Here is an 18,471-nt window from a genome sequence, read left to right as displayed (position 1 = left end):
CTCCCTCCCTGCTCCGTTTCTCTTCCTCCTGCCTGTGACCTGAGGTGGGGGAAGGGCTTTGGTCCAACAGGATCAAGGCTTTGGTACTTTACTGTGTTTTGTGAGGTCTGCTCTGTTCATGAGGTCTGTATGCAGTCTGGTGTAGCCTTCTTCCTGTTGCTGTTTTAGGGCTAGTTGTATTAACTATATTTTGAAACTATATGTGGTTTGGGGAGGAATTCTCTGTCTTACCTCTCATGCCACCATCTTGAATCCTCATTGTAGTTTTAATTTGCATTTCCCTGATGATTAGTGTAAGATGAATTCCAGCCGAAATAAGCAGGCGAAGAGAGGCAACAAAGGGCCAGGCAGTTTATCTTAATGTGATCCCGGGCGAAGTTCACCAGCCTATACAGACACAGGCTAGGGAAGTCTCGCTCAGCAGGGCAGGCAGCGAGTTTTTAAAGAAGGTAGGGGGAGGCAGAGCTTAGATTTACAGCGGCACGAGGATTGGCTAGCCTAAGGCACATTTTTCAGGTTGGGAGGGGGCAGCAGCCCAGGACTTCGGCATGTCATCAGTGTGACGTGCTCACCCCTCCCCCTAGTGCCTTCAACCTTCCAATTAGTGATGTGGAACATCTTTTCTTATGCCTTTTGGCCATTTGTATATCTTCTTTGGAGAAGTGTCTGTTCAGGTCCTGAGGGGACATTAGTCTGAAGAGTCTGGTTTTAAGTGCCAGCATTATCTTTTATCCCTCTCTTATGGGTCTGTCCATAGCATCTATGGCCCATTTCCTTACCTCAAAAGGAGAGGATCATGAGTGTTTTACATGGGCTGATAAGCTTTCCTTTTTCTATGATCCTTGTCAAGAATTTGATTAGCGTATAAAAATTTTATACTTTTCATCTTTCTGCTTTTGAATTTAAGAATCATATTAACACTGTAGTATTTGCTGCCCCTTCATCATTGCAATTAAGTGACTATCCTAGTTAGGTAGCAGACATTTTTGCAAGAACCTCAGAGAAAAACAAAAATTATAAATTTAATTCCTTGAAGAGGCTGAGCTTAGGATAGTGTTTTTGGTACAACTTAGACAACTGTAGTTAAATCGAAAATATTACTATGCTCACAGATGGCATATTGTTCTTAGATGACCTTGGGTATAAATGCTACTGATAATGTAAGTTAAGGTAAAGTTTACTTATCTTTTTGTGTAAGTACTAGAACTACTTCTGTCTTTTGTTTAGTCATGCAAGCGAACATTTGTGTAGTTATTATGTATTCGTAGAAAATGTACTTTCTTTTGGCCTTTAAGTACTAAAATTTCTTACTTCCCATCTGACAAGACTGTCCACCCCCAAATTGAAGAGTAGGATGCTAAAAAGAAAGGGGGTAATTGGATAATCAGTAACTCAATCTTGTCTACATACCTCCTTCTCCTAAAATAAGTTCCTATCCCCCTTTAGCATTTCTGAAGTATAAGCATCAGAGATGGTGTTAATTCATTAACAGATAACAAGGCTTTGAGCAGTTTTGGAGAAACCAAAATACAAATGAAAACCTGATCTTCTAATTTTGTTACATCACCAAGTGCTTATTTAAAGTTCACTATATACAAGATACTCTGAGCTCAGTGGGGGGATTCAAAGACTTGGATATAGATTTTCTGTGGTCCAGGAACACAGAAACTAAGAAGTTTAAGATCCCATGCTTTTCCATATGAGTTGTTTTTGGAATTTTTTTCTTTCCCTCCCACTAAACTTCAGCTTTGAAAATTCCCAGAGTTTGAGGTAATCAAGAGAGACAGTTGGTTGAATTCTCCAGGATGGAAGAGTTTTTGAATAATTTCCATTAGTGAATAATTTTGCTAACACTACTGTTGTTAATGATAATGGCCTTCAGTGGAAGTTTTTAGATTCCTTACTTTTCTGTAATTTTATATAAGCAACACAAGGATGTATTTGATTAGCTAGAAAGCAAAATTCGCAGGCTAGAATGGCCTGGGCAAGTTTAAATGGGAATACAGCATTTAGAGAAGGTATGAAGAAGAAGGAATCTCAGGCAAGGGAAGGAAATGGGCCAAGTCCTAAAGAATAAAAAAAAGTTTGTGGTATGGTCACATAGACCTAATCAGACCTGGGTCTTAGCTTATGTATTTTTAAGATAACTATAGTGTTTCTTCTGTAATGATCATTCCTTTGATTTTATTTTTAGGCATGATATTTAATGTATTTTGAAGTTTAAAGTAACATTAAGGGAGGAATAAAAGTATTTTGTTTGAGAAAGGGTTTAAAGGTTGAAGAATTCCTAAGGGAGATCTCAGAAATCTGAGTTGTCTTTGGTTCAGAGAACAGTCCTCAGGAGTAGACAGAGTTGAAGAATTCCAGAAAGGGGCTCAGTAACAGATGTTCATCTTTATAGATAGGGTAAAATTGTCAGAGGAAAAGCTCTGGCTGTATGGTAGAGAAATCTCAGATGAATAGAACAGCCCCATTCTCTAGAATATTCAGGGCTGTGTTCTTAGTTTCTGTTACTGTAAAATCTTTTAAAGTACTCTGTTACCAAGAACCATATTTTTTAAAAAATTAGACCGATGACATTGGAATTTTTAATTACCCATAATACTAAACCCTAACAACTGTTTTCATTTTTATATGTTATCTTCTAATCTTTACTTCCCACTTTAAAAATTGAGTAAGAAGGAATGCTGAGACTTAGAGAATTTTATATAATTTCTCTTTTCTTTTTGAGGTACGTGTTGGGTGGTGGAGCATTATGTATGGAACTTCTCACGAAACAGGTGACTGTTTTCTTCGGTTACTCGTTTTTCAACCTCAAGAGTTATTTTGATTTTGTAAATTAGATTCTGAGTGGAAAAACACTGATGTTATCAATTAAAACATTTGTTTTTAAATTTTTAAATAGCACCTACATTTAATAAAGAAAAAGCAATTTAAAAGTAAACCAGGAAAATGACAGTGTACCTGTGATTAATCTGTGATAGGCCTTAAGAGTGATGTTTATTTAAGGTTATAAATTTGCTCACATTTGATGCTTAGATTATGTTTTTTTTGTTTTGTTTTGGTGAAAGTTTAGAAATGGTCCAACTTTACTTTTTTTCCTCTTGACTACAAACTTCTTAACAGTGATTTGCTATTGTTGTGTTGTTATATATCATTTTGTTAAGCTTTCCAAAGTGGGAATCAGAAGTACCATTGTGTTTTAGAGAAGTATCTTCTTCTTCCTGTAGGGCTGGAGTAGTGCCTATTCAATAGAATCTGTCATCATGCAAATCAATGCCACCTTAGTCAAAGGCAAAGCCAGAGTGCAGTTTGGAGCAAATAAGGTACTTTTATTAAGAATGTCACATAAACAATAAGATATATATGTTACCTTATGAGGCTTCTTCCTGGTTTTTTTTTTTTTAGTCTTTGTTATATTTACTGTAAGCATTTCTATAACTTTATTGATGATATATACTAATAAGCAAAAAATTATATGTACTTTGAAGTTTCTCAAAATTGAGATCATGTTATGATAATTAACAGTGAGCAATTAAATGCTAGGCTCTATTCTAAACATTTTACTTTACTAACCCTTTCAATCCTTTTAGTAATCCATCACAGGAATACTACTCCCCTCATTTTCTAGCTGAGGAAACTCAAGCATGCAGAGGTCACGTAATTCATCTGACGTCACAAGTGGCAGAGTGAGGATTGGAACCAGACTGGTGTAGCCTCTGCTCTTAATAAGCACTTTATTCACTGACCAATAAGAAATATCATTCCATGTCTAATTGTAATTGTCTGTCAATATTTAAATCGAGCAAGGATGTACTCTGAAGTTAGTGTGGTGGAAATCATCCTGATCTAACATTTTTTTAAATTTCAGTATTCATATAGGTCTGTGTGAATTTTGTGTTAAGTGCCTATTCAAATAGTATTAAATCTAAATATGTATATATAAGCATATTGCATGTCAGTCATGAGTCCACTAGAATCTTAACTCAGAGGCAGTAATAATTGAAATGTCCTTTTAAAAAAATTATTTATTTGGGATAATACTATAAATAAATCATTTTTACTTTTAGCTCTTTGAATGACTATTTCTTTACACTGCAATAAAATACCATTTTTTATAAAATGTAGAAGTTAATTATTGAATACTAGTGAATTGCTAAGTACACTTAACTAGCATTTATTAACAGTATATATATTTCAGGTGTTTTAAGTGTGCTTCGATGATTATGTATTTGAATACCAAAAGTTTATTTTTATTGTGAGAAAATTTATGCTTACTATAGTTTCTAAAGTAGAAAAAAATACCAAAATATTTAAGTCACATGACTAGCTAGAAATACTATTAACACTTTGGTATACTTTTGGTCTTTTAAGTTTTCTTCCTAGCATTTATTTATATGTAGAACTTGATGTTAAATTTCATCATGGTTATTCTTTTTTTCTGTTGTTGGTATCATTAATCTACAATTACATGAGGAACATTATGTTTACTAGAGTCCCCCCATCACCAAGTCCCCCCTACATACCCCATTACAGTCACTGTCCATCAGCGTAGTAAGATGCTGTAGAATCACTACTTGTCTTCTCTGTGTTGCACAGCACCCCCGTGCCCCACACACACATTATACATGCTAATCGTAATGTTCCCCCTTGTCCCCCCACCCCTTATCCCTCCCTTCCCTCCCATTCTCTCCAGTCCCTTTCCCTTTGGTAACTGTTAGTCCATTCTTGGGTTCTGTGAGTATGCTGCTGTTTTGTTCCTTCAATTTTTATTTTTTGGTATCATTAATCTACAGTTACATGAGGAACATTATGTTTACTAGAATTCCCCCTTCACCAAATCCACCCCCCACAAACCCCATTATAGTCACTGTCCATCAGCATAGTAAGATGCTGTAGAGTCACTACTTGTCTTCTCTGTGTTCAGCCCTCCCCTTGCCTCCCCCCATATTATACACACTAATCTTAATGCCCCCTTTCTTTTCCCCCTCCCTTATCCCTCCCTTTCCACCCATCCTACCCATTCCCTTTCCCTTTGGTAACTGTTGTCCATTCTTGGGTTCTGTGATTCTGCTGCTGTTTTGTTCCTGCAGTTTTTTCTTTGTTCTTATACTTCACATATGAGTGAAATCATTTGATACTTGTCTTTCTCCGCCTCTAGCTCCATCCATGTTGTTGCAAATGGTAGGATTTTTTTTCTTCTTATGGCTGAATAATATTCCATTGTGTATATGTACCACATATTCCTTATCCATTCCTTTACTGACAGACACTTAAGTTGTTTGCATTTCTTGGCTATTGTAAATAGTGCTGCGATAAACAGGGGGATGCATATGTCTTTTTCAAACTGGGCTGCTGCATTCTTAGGGTAAATTCCTAGCAGTGGATTTCCTGGGTCAAATGGTATTTCTATTTGAGTTTTTTGAGGAACCTCCATACTGCTTTCCACAATGGTTGAACTAATTTACATTCCCACCAGCAGTGTAGAAGGGTTCCCCTTTCTCCATAATCTTGCCAGCATTTGTTGTTTGTCTTTTGGATGGTGGCGATCCTTACTGGTGTGAAGTGATATCTCATTGTGGTTTTAATTTGCATTTCTCTGATGATTAGCAATGTGGAGCATCTTTTCATGTGTCTGTTGGCCATCTGAATTTCTTCTTCGGAGAAGTGTCTGTTCAGATCCTGTGCCCATTTTTGTTTTGTTTTGTTTTTTGTTTTTTTTTGAGAGGGCATATCTTATATTTATTGATCAAATGGTTGTTAACAACAATAAAATTCTGTATAGGGGCCTCAATGTACAATCATTAATCAACCCCAAGCCTAATTCTCAACAGTCTCCAGTCTTCTAAAGTATAATGAACAAGTTCTTACATGGTGAACAAATTCTTACATAGTGAATAAGTTCTTACATGGTGAACAGTGCAAGGGCAGTCATCACAGAAACTTTCGGTTTTGATCACGCATTATGAACCATAAACAATCAGGTCAAATATGAATATTCGTTTGATTTTTATACTTGATTTATATGTGGATCCCACATTTCTCCCTTATTATTATTATTATTTTTTTTTTTAATAAAATGCTGAAGTGGTAGGTAGATGTAAGATAAAGGTAGAAAACTTAGTTTAGTGTTGTAAGAGAGCAAATGTAGATGATCAGGTGTGTGCCTGTAGACTATGTGTTAATCCAAGCTAGACAAGGGCAACAAAACATCCACGGATCTTGTGCCCATTTTTTAATTGGATTATTTTCTCTTTGTTTCTTGAGGTGCGTGAGCTGCTTATATATTTCGGGTGTCAACCCTTTGTCAGATCTGTCATTTATGAATATATTCTCCCATACTGTAGGATGCCTTTTTGTTCTGTTGATGGTGTCCTTTGACGTACAGAAGCTTTTCAGCTTTATAGAGTCCCATTTGTTCATTTTAGCTTTTGTTTCCTTTGCCCAGGGAGATATGTTCATGAAGAAGTTGCTCATGTTTATGTCCAAGAGATTTTTGCCTATGTTTTTTCTAAGAGTTTTATGGTTTCATGACTTACATTCAGGTCTTTGATCCATTTTGAGTTTACTTTTGTGTATGGGATTAGACAATGGTCCAATTTCATTCTCTTACATGTAGCTGTCCAGTTTTGCCAACACCAGCTGTTGAAGAGGCTGTCATTTTCCCATTGTTTGTCCATGTCGCCTTTATTGCTTATTAATTGACCATATATGTTTGGGTTAATATCTGGACTCTCTGTTTTGTTCCACTCCTTTGTGGGTCTGTTCTTGTGCCAGTACCAAATTGTCTTGATTGCTGTGGCTTTGTATTAGAGCTTGAAGTTGGAAAGCGAGATCCTTCCTGCTATATTCTTGCTTCTCAGGATTGCTTTGGCTATTCGGGGCCTTTTGTGGTTCCATATGAATTTTAGAACTATTTGTTCCAGTTCGTTGAAGAATTTGATAGGCATTGCATTGAATCTGTAGATTGCTTTAGGCAGGATGGTCATTTTGACAATACTAATTCTTCCTAGCCAAGAACATGGGATGAGTTTCCATTTGTTAGTGACCTCTTTAATTTCTCTTAAGAGTGTCTTGTAGTTTTCAGAGTACAGGTCTTTCACTTCCTTGGTTAGGTTTATTCCTACGTATTTTATTCTTTTTGATGCTATTGTGAATGGAATTTTTTTCCTGATTTCTCTTTCCGCTAGTTCTTTGTTGGTGTATAGGAAAGCAACAGATTTCTGTGTATTAATTTTGTGTCCTGCAACTTTGCTGAATTCAGATATTAGTTCTAATAGTTTTGGAGTGGATTCTTTAGGGTTTTTATTTACAATATCATGTCATCTGCAAATAGTGACAGTTTAACTTCTTCTTTACCAATCTGGATGCCTTGTATTTCTTTGTTTTGTCTGATTGCTATGGCTAGTACCTCCAGTACTATGTTGAATAACAGTGGGGAGAGTGGGCATCCCTGTCTTGTTCCTGATCTTAGGTGAAAAGCTTTCAGCTTCTCGCTGTTAAGAAGTATATTGTTGGCTGTGGATTTGTCATATATGGCCTATATTATGTTGACGTACTTGCCCTCTGTACCCATTTTGTTGAGAGTTTTTATCGTGAATGTATGTTGAATTTTGTCATGCTTTTTCAGCATCTATGGGGAACATCATGTGGTTTTTTTTCCTTCTTTTTGTTGATGTTCAGGTCTTTAATCCATTTTGAGTTTACTTTTGTGTATGGGATTAGACAATGGTCCCATTTTGTTGAGAATTTTTATCATGAATAGATGTTGAATTTTGTCAAATGCTTTTTCAGTGTCTATGGAGATGATCATGTGGTTTTTTTCCTTTTTGTTGATGTGGTGGGTGATGTTGATGGATTTTTGAATGTTGTACCACCCTTGCATCCCTGTGATGAATCCCACTTGGTCATGGTGTATGATCCTCTTGATGTATTTTTGAATTCTGTTTGCTAATATTTTGTTGAGTATTTTTGCATCTACGTTCATCAGGGATATTGGTCTGTAATTTTCTTTTTTGGTGGTGTCTGAGCCTGCTTTTGGCATTAGAGTGATGCTGGCTTCATAGAATGAGTTTGGAAATATTCCCTCCTCTTCTATTTCTTGAAAAACTTTAAGGAGAATGGGTATTATGTGTTCTCTATATGTCTGATAAAATTCATTGGTGAATCCATCTGGTCTGGGGGTTTTGTTCTTGGGTAGTTTTTTGATTACCGATTCAATTTCATTGCTGGTAATTGGTCTGTTTACATTTTCTGTTTCTTCTTTGGTCAGTCTTGGAAGGTTGTATTTTTCTAGAAAGTTGTCCATTTCTTCTAGGTTTTCCAGCTTGTTAGCATATAAAATTTCAAAGTATTCTCTAATAATTCTTTGTATTTCTGTGGGGTCTGTCTTGATTTTTCCTTTCTCATTTCTGATTCTGTTGATGTGTGTAGATTTTCTTTTTCTCTTAATAAGTCTGGCTAGGGGTTTATCTATTTTGTTTATTTTCTCAAAGAACCAGCTCTTGGTTTCATTAATTTTTTCTATTGTTTTATTCTTCTCAATTTTATTTATTTCTTCTCTGATCTTTATTGTGTCCCTCCTTCTGCTGCCATTGGACCTCATTTGTTCTTCTTTTTCCAGTTTCAATAATTGTGACTTTAGACTATTCATTTGGAATTGTTCTTCCTTCTTTAAGTAGGCCTGGATTGCTATGTACTTTCCTCTTAGAACTGCCTTCGCTGCATCCCACAGAAGTTTTGGCTTTGTGCTGTTGTTGTCATTTGTCTCCATATATTGCTTGATCTCTTTTTTAATGTCATTGCTCCATTGATTATTTAGGAGCGTGTTGTTAAGCCTCCATGTGTTTGTGAGCCTTTTTGTTTTCTTTGTACAATTTATTTCTAGTTTTATACCTTTGTGGTATGAGAAGTTGGTTGGTAGAATTTCAATCTTTTTTAATTTACTGAGGCTCGTTTTGTGTCTGAGTATGTGGCCTATTCTGGAAAATGTTTCATGTGCACTTAAGAAGAATGTGTATTCTGCTGCTCTTGTGTGTAGAGTTCTGTAGATGTCTGTCAGGTCCATCTGTTGTAGTGTATTGTTCAGTGCCTCTGTGTCCTTATTTATTTTCTGTCTGATGGATCTGTCCTTTGGAATGGGTGGTGTGTTGAAGTCTCCTAGAATGAATGCATTGCATTCTGTTTCCTCTTTTAATTCTGTTAGGTTATTCTTTTTAAGAAAGAAAATAGGAAAGGCTTAGAACAATGATCTTTTTGAGTAATTGAAAGAGCATTTTACTGATAACTCTATGTGTAAACTTACCTCTCTGGGCCTGTGTGTCTTTACCTGAAGTACAGTTGGTCTGGATATTCTAAGTCTGTTCTAGTTTTGAAATTCTGTAATACCAACACTTTATCTTTGTTCAATGCTATAGTCCTCCTGGAATCACTCACTGTCAATATAATTGCTTTAAACCTTTTACATTTCCATGATTTGTTGTTTTCTTAGCAAGTAAATATAACCATTTTGCACAGAATGTTAAGTCAGACCCCTTAAATACATTTGCATACAGGTACGTCTTAGAAGATGGAATATTTTATAAGATACTCTCAGCTGTTGGTTCAAAATAAATGAGTTTGTCTCTTGGAAATATTACTAAAATGATGCAAATATACGTAAGTACTGGAAAACAAAAGAAGTTGTCCATTAGTACACCTGACGTTTGGAGATAGGGTCAAACTGATGAAGCTGAGGATCTGCAACTCTATGGCAGGCAAGAGTCATTGTATAGTCTCTCCATTAGCTCCCATAGGCTCAGCAAGCAGGAGCTAAGAGGATGCCATGGGCAGAAGAATGTTGGCCAGGGTAGTTTTCTGTTCTGATAACATGGAGTACATAAATTCTAGGCCTTACTAGTGAGAAAGCCTTCTAAAGTAGAGGTCTGCTATTAATGACTTTTATCAGGAATTTGGGGTTTAGATTGGCAAGATAACATCCTAACAAGCTGACACTCACTATATGCAGGGCATGACAGTTTTGAGTTAAATAGTAAAATCCTGGAGTATCCTAATCTATTTCTACAACCAGGAAAGGCACCTGTCATTTCCTTGCTGCCCACAGACCTCTAGTTATTTACTTACAGAATTCTCTAGTGAGTGCTCACATTCAGTGAGAGATCTGACTCAGTTTTTACTTCTGGGGGTGGGGCTAGGGGTAGGAATTTCTACCTATATTTACCAGTCCAGTCTTCTATTTATAAACGAGCAAGGTTGAGTAACTAAATCTGAGAACCTTGCAAAATCCTGAGATTCTCCAAGGGGGCTAAACTGGTCTTATGTTAGTTGTATCCACAGTTCTCATCAGAAGCAGATACAGATACTCTTTAGATGAATGCTTTTCTGATTTAAGCCTACAGGAGTCCCAGAGATAAAGAGCAAGCAAATGTGAATTATCAGGGAAAAGATCACAAGCACACAGGTAGGCTATCCAACATAAATGAGAATTGGCAGGATGAATGAATAACAGATATTACTAAAGACTTTGGGTTTTGGAATTATCATAAGTAGAATGAAGACTTATGATATTTAGAATTGAGAAATAGTTATATGTAAGGTGTAACGTAAAGAAAAAGACTCATAAAGTTGAGCAAACAATAAGACCATCAGGAATTATGAGACAGATCTGAAAACGAATGAAGTAGAATTTATAGAAATGAAAAATACAATCATTGAAATGAGAAACCCAATAGATTAGACATCAGAAAAGAGAATTGATTAGAAGAAATAACTCAAGAGTGTTGCGCTGAGAGACACGAGCATAGACAGTATGGCAGAAGTTAAGAGGTAGCAATCATTACAGGTCTAAAATATCTTACTGGAATCCCAGTAGGAGATAATAAAGTTATACTAAAAAGCAAGAGAAATGGAAGTCAGAAAGTAAGGTAGTAGAAGCAAGTTGAAGTAAATTAGTCACAAGTGTAAATGGACTTAATGTTACCAGTGACACTGAATTGGTAAAATCCAGAGATTTTTAAGAAGTATATTTAAAATGTGAGCATACAAAAAGATTGAAAGTTTTTTTTTAATGAAAGGTGATAAAAATATGGCAGTATACACTAATAAAAAAGGTGATATAGCTGTTGTATCAAAGTATGATTTTAGAACACAAAGTATTAGCAATGACTATATAATAAAAAGCTCTGTAACCAGGAGGATATGATTTTTCACTTTACATACCAATTAAAATAGCTTCAAAATGCACATAAAAAGCCTGTTAGACCCACAGGAGAAATTGACAAATAGTGGGAGATTTTAACCTATCTTGCTCATGATGTTAAACAGATATGTAAAACGTGTAGATTTGAAGAACCATTTAGCAAGCTTGGTCTAATGGACAGATACAGAGCTCAGTACCCCATAATCAGAAACTTCATATCCTTTCTAAGCATATATGAAATATGAAAAATTCATAAATTAATCCATAAAGCAAGTCAGAATATTTAAAAGCCATATAATTGAAATATTGATGCAGTTAAGATTAGAAGGCAATTATGAAAAGATTAATAAAAATATACATGAATTTGGACATTTAATACTTACAAATCATGGTTAAAGATCATATGAAAATTTTAAAATACTTAGAACTGAAACATAATGAAAATACTAAAATTCTGTCTCCTCTACCACTCTTCTATCTGTTTACATATCTGGAACATTCATGAAATTCTTCTCAAGAAAACTTCAAATTCTGAAAGTAAAAAAAGGACAGAGGTCATTCTCTGATCCTAATTAAATAAAACTATAAATTAAGAACAAAACCAGAAAACAAATGTTCCTTTTGTGGAATTTTTAAAAACTTAAACAGTTATTTGAAATTGAAATTGCGGAATATCTAGAGAATAGCAATAATGAAATCACTACAAATCAAAAACTAATGGAGAGCTCAGAGGAATACTCATTGCCTTAAAATCCTCATGTCATTAAAAAAAGAAAAATGAGTCAAGCTTCTAAGTCAGGGTTTGAAAGGACTATCAAATAAACTGGAGGAAACTAGAAGGAAGGGATTAATAAAGACATAAGCAGACATCAGTGAGCTAGAAAATAGGACTAACTTCCCATACAGTAAAGCGTCTGTGGTAACATTCCCTTTGAACTAGAATTTGAATATCATGCTGTTGACTACCGAGAATGGGGAAAGCTAATGTTCTTATTTTCTCTTTGCACCTTTAGTAGGTGGGCAGTAGGGTTAAGAAGTAAGTGTTTCATGATCATTTCAGAGTTTCAGTGTATGTGTATTTTATTATGTACAGTCAGTTTCTCCTTTATTTGTCCTTTTTTTAAAAATACAGACTAAATAAATAACACTTTTTTTCATTAAACTTGGAGATAACACTGTGGCACAATTTATGTTTTAGATTTTTAGATGCATTATGTATGGGAGGGCTTCACTATTTTTAGAGTCTTCGAAATTGAAAAAGATCTCTATAGAAAAAGAAAAAATATTGAAAGTCTGTTTAGAGAAACAAATAGCTTATGAACATATGGAGACATGTTCAGCCGCACTAAATAAAAGAAATGTAAATCAAAACTATACCAAGAGTCCATCTTCCATCTATTATATTGTCAAAAATTAACAAAGGTTTAAAGAAGTACTTTGGTGAGGCTGTATAGAGGCACTTTCATACACAGCTGGTGGGCAAACACATTTATACAATCCTGTAGAGGGCAATTTAGCAACACTTCAAAATTACAAAGATGTATATGTGTCTTTTGACCCTTTTGACAAGGTTATGAAAATATGTACAAGGTTGCTCACTACAACACTGTAACAGCAAAATATTGAAAACCTAAATGTTCACCAATTGGGGATGGACTGATTAGATATTTGACTATCCATACAATGAAATATTGCACTGTTTTAAAATAAAGGTAGTCTTTTGTGTACTGATACGGGACAAGGTCCAAGATATATTAAGTGAGAAAAGGGGCAGAATACTATCTGTATCATGTTACCTACCATTTGTTTTGGAGGTAGAAAGCAGGAGACGGTGGCTAATAGTAGGCTGTACATGAATTTTCTTGTATAATAAGGAGACAGAAGAAGCTACTAACAGTAGCTAACTTGGGTGCAGGAAGGAAGATAGATGAAGGGAGGGACTGGGCAGTTGAGGACAGGTAGGAAGAAGAGTTTTTCACTTAGAATGATTTTATACATTTTTTATTCTTGTGCTATATGAATTTTATTATTAAATTCTCTGACAATAATATGTGTATACCACTGTGGAGAGTGCTCATGATACATTAATTGGAAGTTAAGACATCAGTCAGGTGTACTGATGGGGATAAAATTAATCCTAAATTTGCCCCCAAAAGTAGTTCTAAAAGAGATTACCATAAGAGAGGACTCCTTTAGTCGTGGCTTGGTGCCAGTGATGGACATCTTTAGATTTTTAACTGAAAATGTCATTCATATGTGTAGTCCTTAAAGCTTAATGTTATCTGAAGGTAATATTTTATAGTTTGTTTTTCTGGATACAAGTTATGAAGGACAGTTAGAGTTCTACACATGTCCAAATACCATCCTTTAACTTGACTCATTAGTTTGGAAAATGGTAGAGAATAGTGAAATTAAGAAATGTGGGGTTATTGTTAAAATTATGTTTGAAATGGAAATATAATTCAGTTTTCTATGTTCTGAGTACAGCAGTGATGCATCTGTAGATTTATTTGTAATGAACTTCATCACTTACAGTCTTGATTTGAAATCTATAATTCTCTTTCAGAATCAATATAATCTAGCAAGAGCCCAGCAATCCTATAATTCCATTGTACAGATACATGAGAAAAATGGTATGTTTAATTCAATAAGTATTGCCATTTATGAAGTTTTACATAATGTACTGTTGATACATATCCTGTTTTTCTGTTTTTGCTTTAATTTCTTATGTTACCACATAGAAAAAAATTATCTTGAGGATATACACACTGTGCTTCATTCAAAATCTTTGTATCCTAAATACTTGGCCTTAGAACTTCTGAGTCAATCAAGATTTTTGCTAGATTAAAGGATGAATCACTTTGCTCACTTGAAATGTATGACACAAGGATAAGAACTGAGCTAAAGGAGTCTCTCTATGTGGAGTTCTTGTTCTTTGAGTGAATTCAGTCAGGAACATAAACCAGCTGTTTCTGAAACATCTTCAGACTACTACAGTCTTACACATTTATCCAAGTAGAAATAGTTCTGCTTTCAGTATATGTGTAAGAGTATTTGGGTTGTATATTTTTTTTAAATTCTTAAAATGTCTTTCATAAACATTGCTGACTTTACTTAAGTTTTGCCTTGGGTTTTTGTCTCTTACAGTGAGGTAGTAAAACACATAGACTTGGAATCAGAAGATCTCTTTTTAATGTGCCATCTGGGTCACTCACTAGCTCTGGCCCCGAACGAGCCAGATTACCTCTCGGCCCCTTTTCTCATCTCTAAAATGGTGTAATGCCTGTCTTGCCAAACTTGTGAGGGGGAAAAAAAAAAGAGTACTGTGATGCATAGCACTTTGTAACTGAGTGCTGATAATAAGGTACTCATTGCAGTCACAGTAGTGAAACTGATGCTGTTTTTGTGCAGAGTAAATAAATTAATAGGAAGTAGTTTTCTTTAAGGAGATTACTTAAAGTGTTCTTTGCTAGAAATGTGGTAGCTTGTGACTTAAGATTTGTATTTTGTGTTTTTAGTTTTAATGAAAGAGCAAACATCACTTTTTCAGGGACTATTTCAGCTGAAACAGTTTTCAAGCTCTGAAGAGGGAAATAAAACTGAGAGCAAGGCTGGATTTTTCATTATAATAGTTTCCAGTATGCTAATTTAGTAGATCCATGGATGCCTGTAGTACTTCATAACCATGTGGCTGTTTCACAAATACTGGTGGAGTCAGCACTGTTCCAGTGGCTATTTCATACCAAACAGCACTTTAGTCCCATTTCCCTTCCTATAGAAAAGGAGTCTGGGAAACAGTCACATTTTTTCTTCTTATTTTTTGTTAAAGCAACCATTGTAATCAGCTTTTTAAAATGTTTATGGAAAGTTTGTTTGAAAGTGTGGATACGTATAAGGTTGGCCATGGTGAAAGAGCAATAGATTCAGAATCAGGAGATGGATTCTAGTTTGGCATCTGCTCTCTGATGATAGGCATAGTCACTGAGACATGCCACCTGGCTTCCTTACTGGTGCAGTGACATCACTGCACTGATGACATTCCAAGTCCCTCTTATTTTAAAATGCCAGCATTTTGTTTGGGACATAGTTATTTTTAGTGAGGTTTACTTTCAAACACAGAATTGAAATGGAATATAAAACCTAATATTCCGTACTGTCATCTTCAGCTAGAAATGCCATTAATATAAAGATCTTATATTAAAAACTCAAGTACAGTTTATTCATAGAAAATAACTTTGTATTGAGAATATATGAAAATGCTGTGTTACCAACCCAAGTGTAAGTTTAATTTTTACAGTTATGTTTAAACATGAAAAATAAGAGTAGAGAAAGTAGCTGACTTTAATAAAATGCCATTTCTCCTAGTTAGTTTAGGAATTAAAATATTAACTTTTTTTTCCATTCTGTTTTAGGCTGGTACACCCCTCCAAAGGAAGATGGCTAAATGTGTTGACTGTTGTATGTTTGGACCAATGTTGCTTTAAAGAACATCTTTCCAACATGCAGACACAAGCTTTGAGTGCCCCTATAACAGCAGTACCGAAGACATTAGTCAATAGATATTTTAGTGGATAATCTGTCAACTGACATACAGTATAAGTCACAGGCTTTTCATTTTGCTCATTTTAGATATCTTGACTAAGCAGTGGGGCCTTTTCTTATTTTTCCTAATAAATACACATATTGGCCACTCCTTATCAATCAACTCTTTTTCTTAAAAGGTGAAATCTTTTAAGCAAGCAAGTCAGCATCAGGTAATAGAAGTTGCAGTATTAGGGTAATGTTCCCACCTTGAGCTTGTCTGTTATGAGTACTTGCAATATATTGCTCCATTTAGAGCCAATCAAAGTTTAATTGATTTTTAATAATTGGTTTAGAAAACTTGAGGTCTTCTAAATCACAGTAGCTTTTCCAGTTTAAAACCATTTTATGGTATTGCCAAAATAATGACAGGAAACCTACTCATTAAATTGTTAAAAATTTTTTATGGCTCTGTGAGAATATGAACTGTTCTTGATGATATACTCTTAACCGAAATATATTGTACTTTTTAGGCAAAGTGAAGCAAGGCTGTGCCAAATTAAGGCTTGTAAGTAGTAATTTCCACCGGGGCACCAGAGTCTTGCTGGGCTGAATCTGCTGCTTGTTGGTTCAATATTTCTTATGAAGAAGAGATGCAGAATAGAGCTTTTAGTTATTTAAAATACTATGTCATTTTATGTTTCCATTTTATTAACAGGGCTGTTGCAATCATTTGTAAATTAATAAAACTTATAAGGTGATTGGCAAAAGACTTCTTGAGCAAAAGCTGCAAAAGATAAATACAAAAAGATATAATTTGGAGATTTAAAATTTTATGCTATAGTCGTAACAGTGACTTTTACATTGAAAGACTAATAGGAACTCTACATACGTTATTTGTTTATAAAACCTGACTCAAATCAGTGTACTCTCCATTTTTATTGCCTTACCTGAATCAGTCTTGTTTGGTTGGTAATAGATTTTTATATACCCAAGTTTGATTTAAAAGTAAATTCTAGTAAATAAGCACTTTAAAAATGAAATCCAGAAGCACATTTTTCTGCACAAACCAGTTACAAAGTTCAAAAATGTTTCTTATACATTTGCTTTAAGATTCATTTTTAACTTTGTAAGCCACATCAGAGAGATATGGCACTTCTGCATTATTTTGTGTGTTTAATTCCTTTTTATTGTATTTTGGCTAAAAGGACAGTAGAAAAAGATTTTCTGGCATCCTTGTTCACATGGTTACATTTGTATAAAGTTCTAATTGCCATTTGCTCAGATAACAAGTGACATGGCAGAATTCTTTAAAGCATTAAAGTTCCTTAAACTTAAGGCTAAATCTTGGATACATTATTGAATTCTTCAATATCCTTATGGCTAGCAAACTGATAGCTGCACATTTGCCATGCTTTGTTTTTTTTGGATTTTATTTTTCATTGCAGATTTATTTGGCAATGTACAGTATATTTTGTAAACTTGCATCAAGTTTATGAATAAAGAACCATTTAAAAATATCTTTGTCACTTTTTCCCTCAGAGATGCTCTATTGAGTTTCTGACAGAGGATTATGATTCTGTTTGATGGGATGGGTCAAGGAAGAGGCTTGAGAGGCAGAGAGGCAGATTGATTTAACAAGATAAAGCTAAAGAACCTATAAATGGTGTGTACACACTTGGTATACTCAGGTTTCCCTCAACCTTTTTCCTCTCCCACACTGATTTTTTAATGTCGATTCAAGTGCTGTTTGCTTCACAGCTGCCCCTAGTTTCCCTAGTTAGAATAATCCATGCCTCCTTCAGTATACTGATAGCCTCTTTAAACACAGTTGTCAGGTTATCTCACATAAAAATCCAGAGGTAGGATAACTCCAGGTATGAGACATTTGGGTTCTGCTCTGCTGCTTTGAGATTTTTCTGTGTTGGTTTCATCTTTAGATTGAATGTTATATCTGGATATGCAGCCATGTTACTTGGTCCAGAGATAGGTAGTTGTCCTGTCTTTAGTGTCTTCTTAGGCAGTGCAGGTATCTTTAGAAACACCCCCCACCTCAAGCATACTGCCCCTCGCTTTTCCTTGGCTAGAACTGGTGCCTGTGTCCATCTCTAAACTAATGGCAGGTGAAAAGAATGAAACCATCCTGGTTAGTTTGGACTCAACATATGATTTGGGAAACCCTGGAGATCCCTAAGACCCTTATAGGAGTTTTTAAGATCAAAACTGCTTTTCTAATACTAAAACAGAATTTGCCATTTTCACTCTCATTCTCTCATAAGTGTAATTGTGGAGTTTTCCAGAGGCTACATATTGTAGCAGATTAACTCAGCAGATCTAGCCGTCTATTAAGCCGGTTTGCAGAATGTACAGTGATGCCACAATTCACAAATCGAGGGGGGAAAGGGAAGGGAGGCATTGTTTCATAAAAATGTCATTTCCGTTAATGTGTAATGAATTTAAGTGAATATTTTAATGTTTTAATTTTTAATGTAAATATTAATAGACATAACCCACATAAACTCTTTGAGAATGTCAATATTTAAGGGTGTGAAGGAATCTTGAGGCCAAATGTTTGAAACTCATTAATTTATACCAAATTTACTCTCAGCTGAGGATCAAGTCAGGGCTTCATTAGCAAAAATGTGGCAGCAGGATTGGAGTTCTGTGGGGTACAGCAGTGTCTGCTGTGCTTAAGATTCCTTCTGCCTGTTATTCTTAACCTGAGCTTGCATCAGAATCACAGGGAAGTTAAA

General features: G+C 35.1%; 1 protein-coding gene across 5 annotated transcripts in view; it reads left to right on the top strand.

Moving 5' to 3' along the window:
* UBE2Q2 (ubiquitin conjugating enzyme E2 Q2) overlaps positions 1-17,238 on the top strand; it is a 115,561-nt gene extending 98,323 nt beyond the window's left edge. For 3 of the 5 annotated variants that reach the window (XM_036907594.2, XM_036907593.2, XM_036907592.2), the window contains 4 exons: positions 2,732-2,780; positions 3,231-3,326; positions 13,764-13,830; positions 15,610-17,238. In XM_036907594.2, the coding sequence (XP_036763489.2) occupies positions 2,732-2,780; positions 3,231-3,326; positions 13,764-13,830; positions 15,610-15,641 (244 nt within the window). In that variant the 3' untranslated portion in view covers positions 15,642-17,238. Of the gene's footprint in view, positions 1-2,731; positions 2,781-3,230; positions 3,327-3,593; positions 4,013-10,390; positions 10,460-13,763; positions 13,831-15,609 lie in introns of those variants that run through there. The other 2 variants (XR_005029253.2, XM_057489017.1) reach the window with 2 other exon arrangements.
* The last annotated feature ends 1,233 nt before the right edge of the window (positions 17,239-18,471 follow it).

Source organism: Manis pentadactyla, chromosome 11 (genome assembly GCF_030020395.1).
Source record: "Manis pentadactyla isolate mManPen7 chromosome 11, mManPen7.hap1, whole genome shotgun sequence".
Taxonomy (NCBI): domain Eukaryota; kingdom Metazoa; phylum Chordata; class Mammalia; order Pholidota; family Manidae; genus Manis; species Manis pentadactyla.
This window is presented reverse-complemented; position numbering and strand designations above follow the sequence as displayed.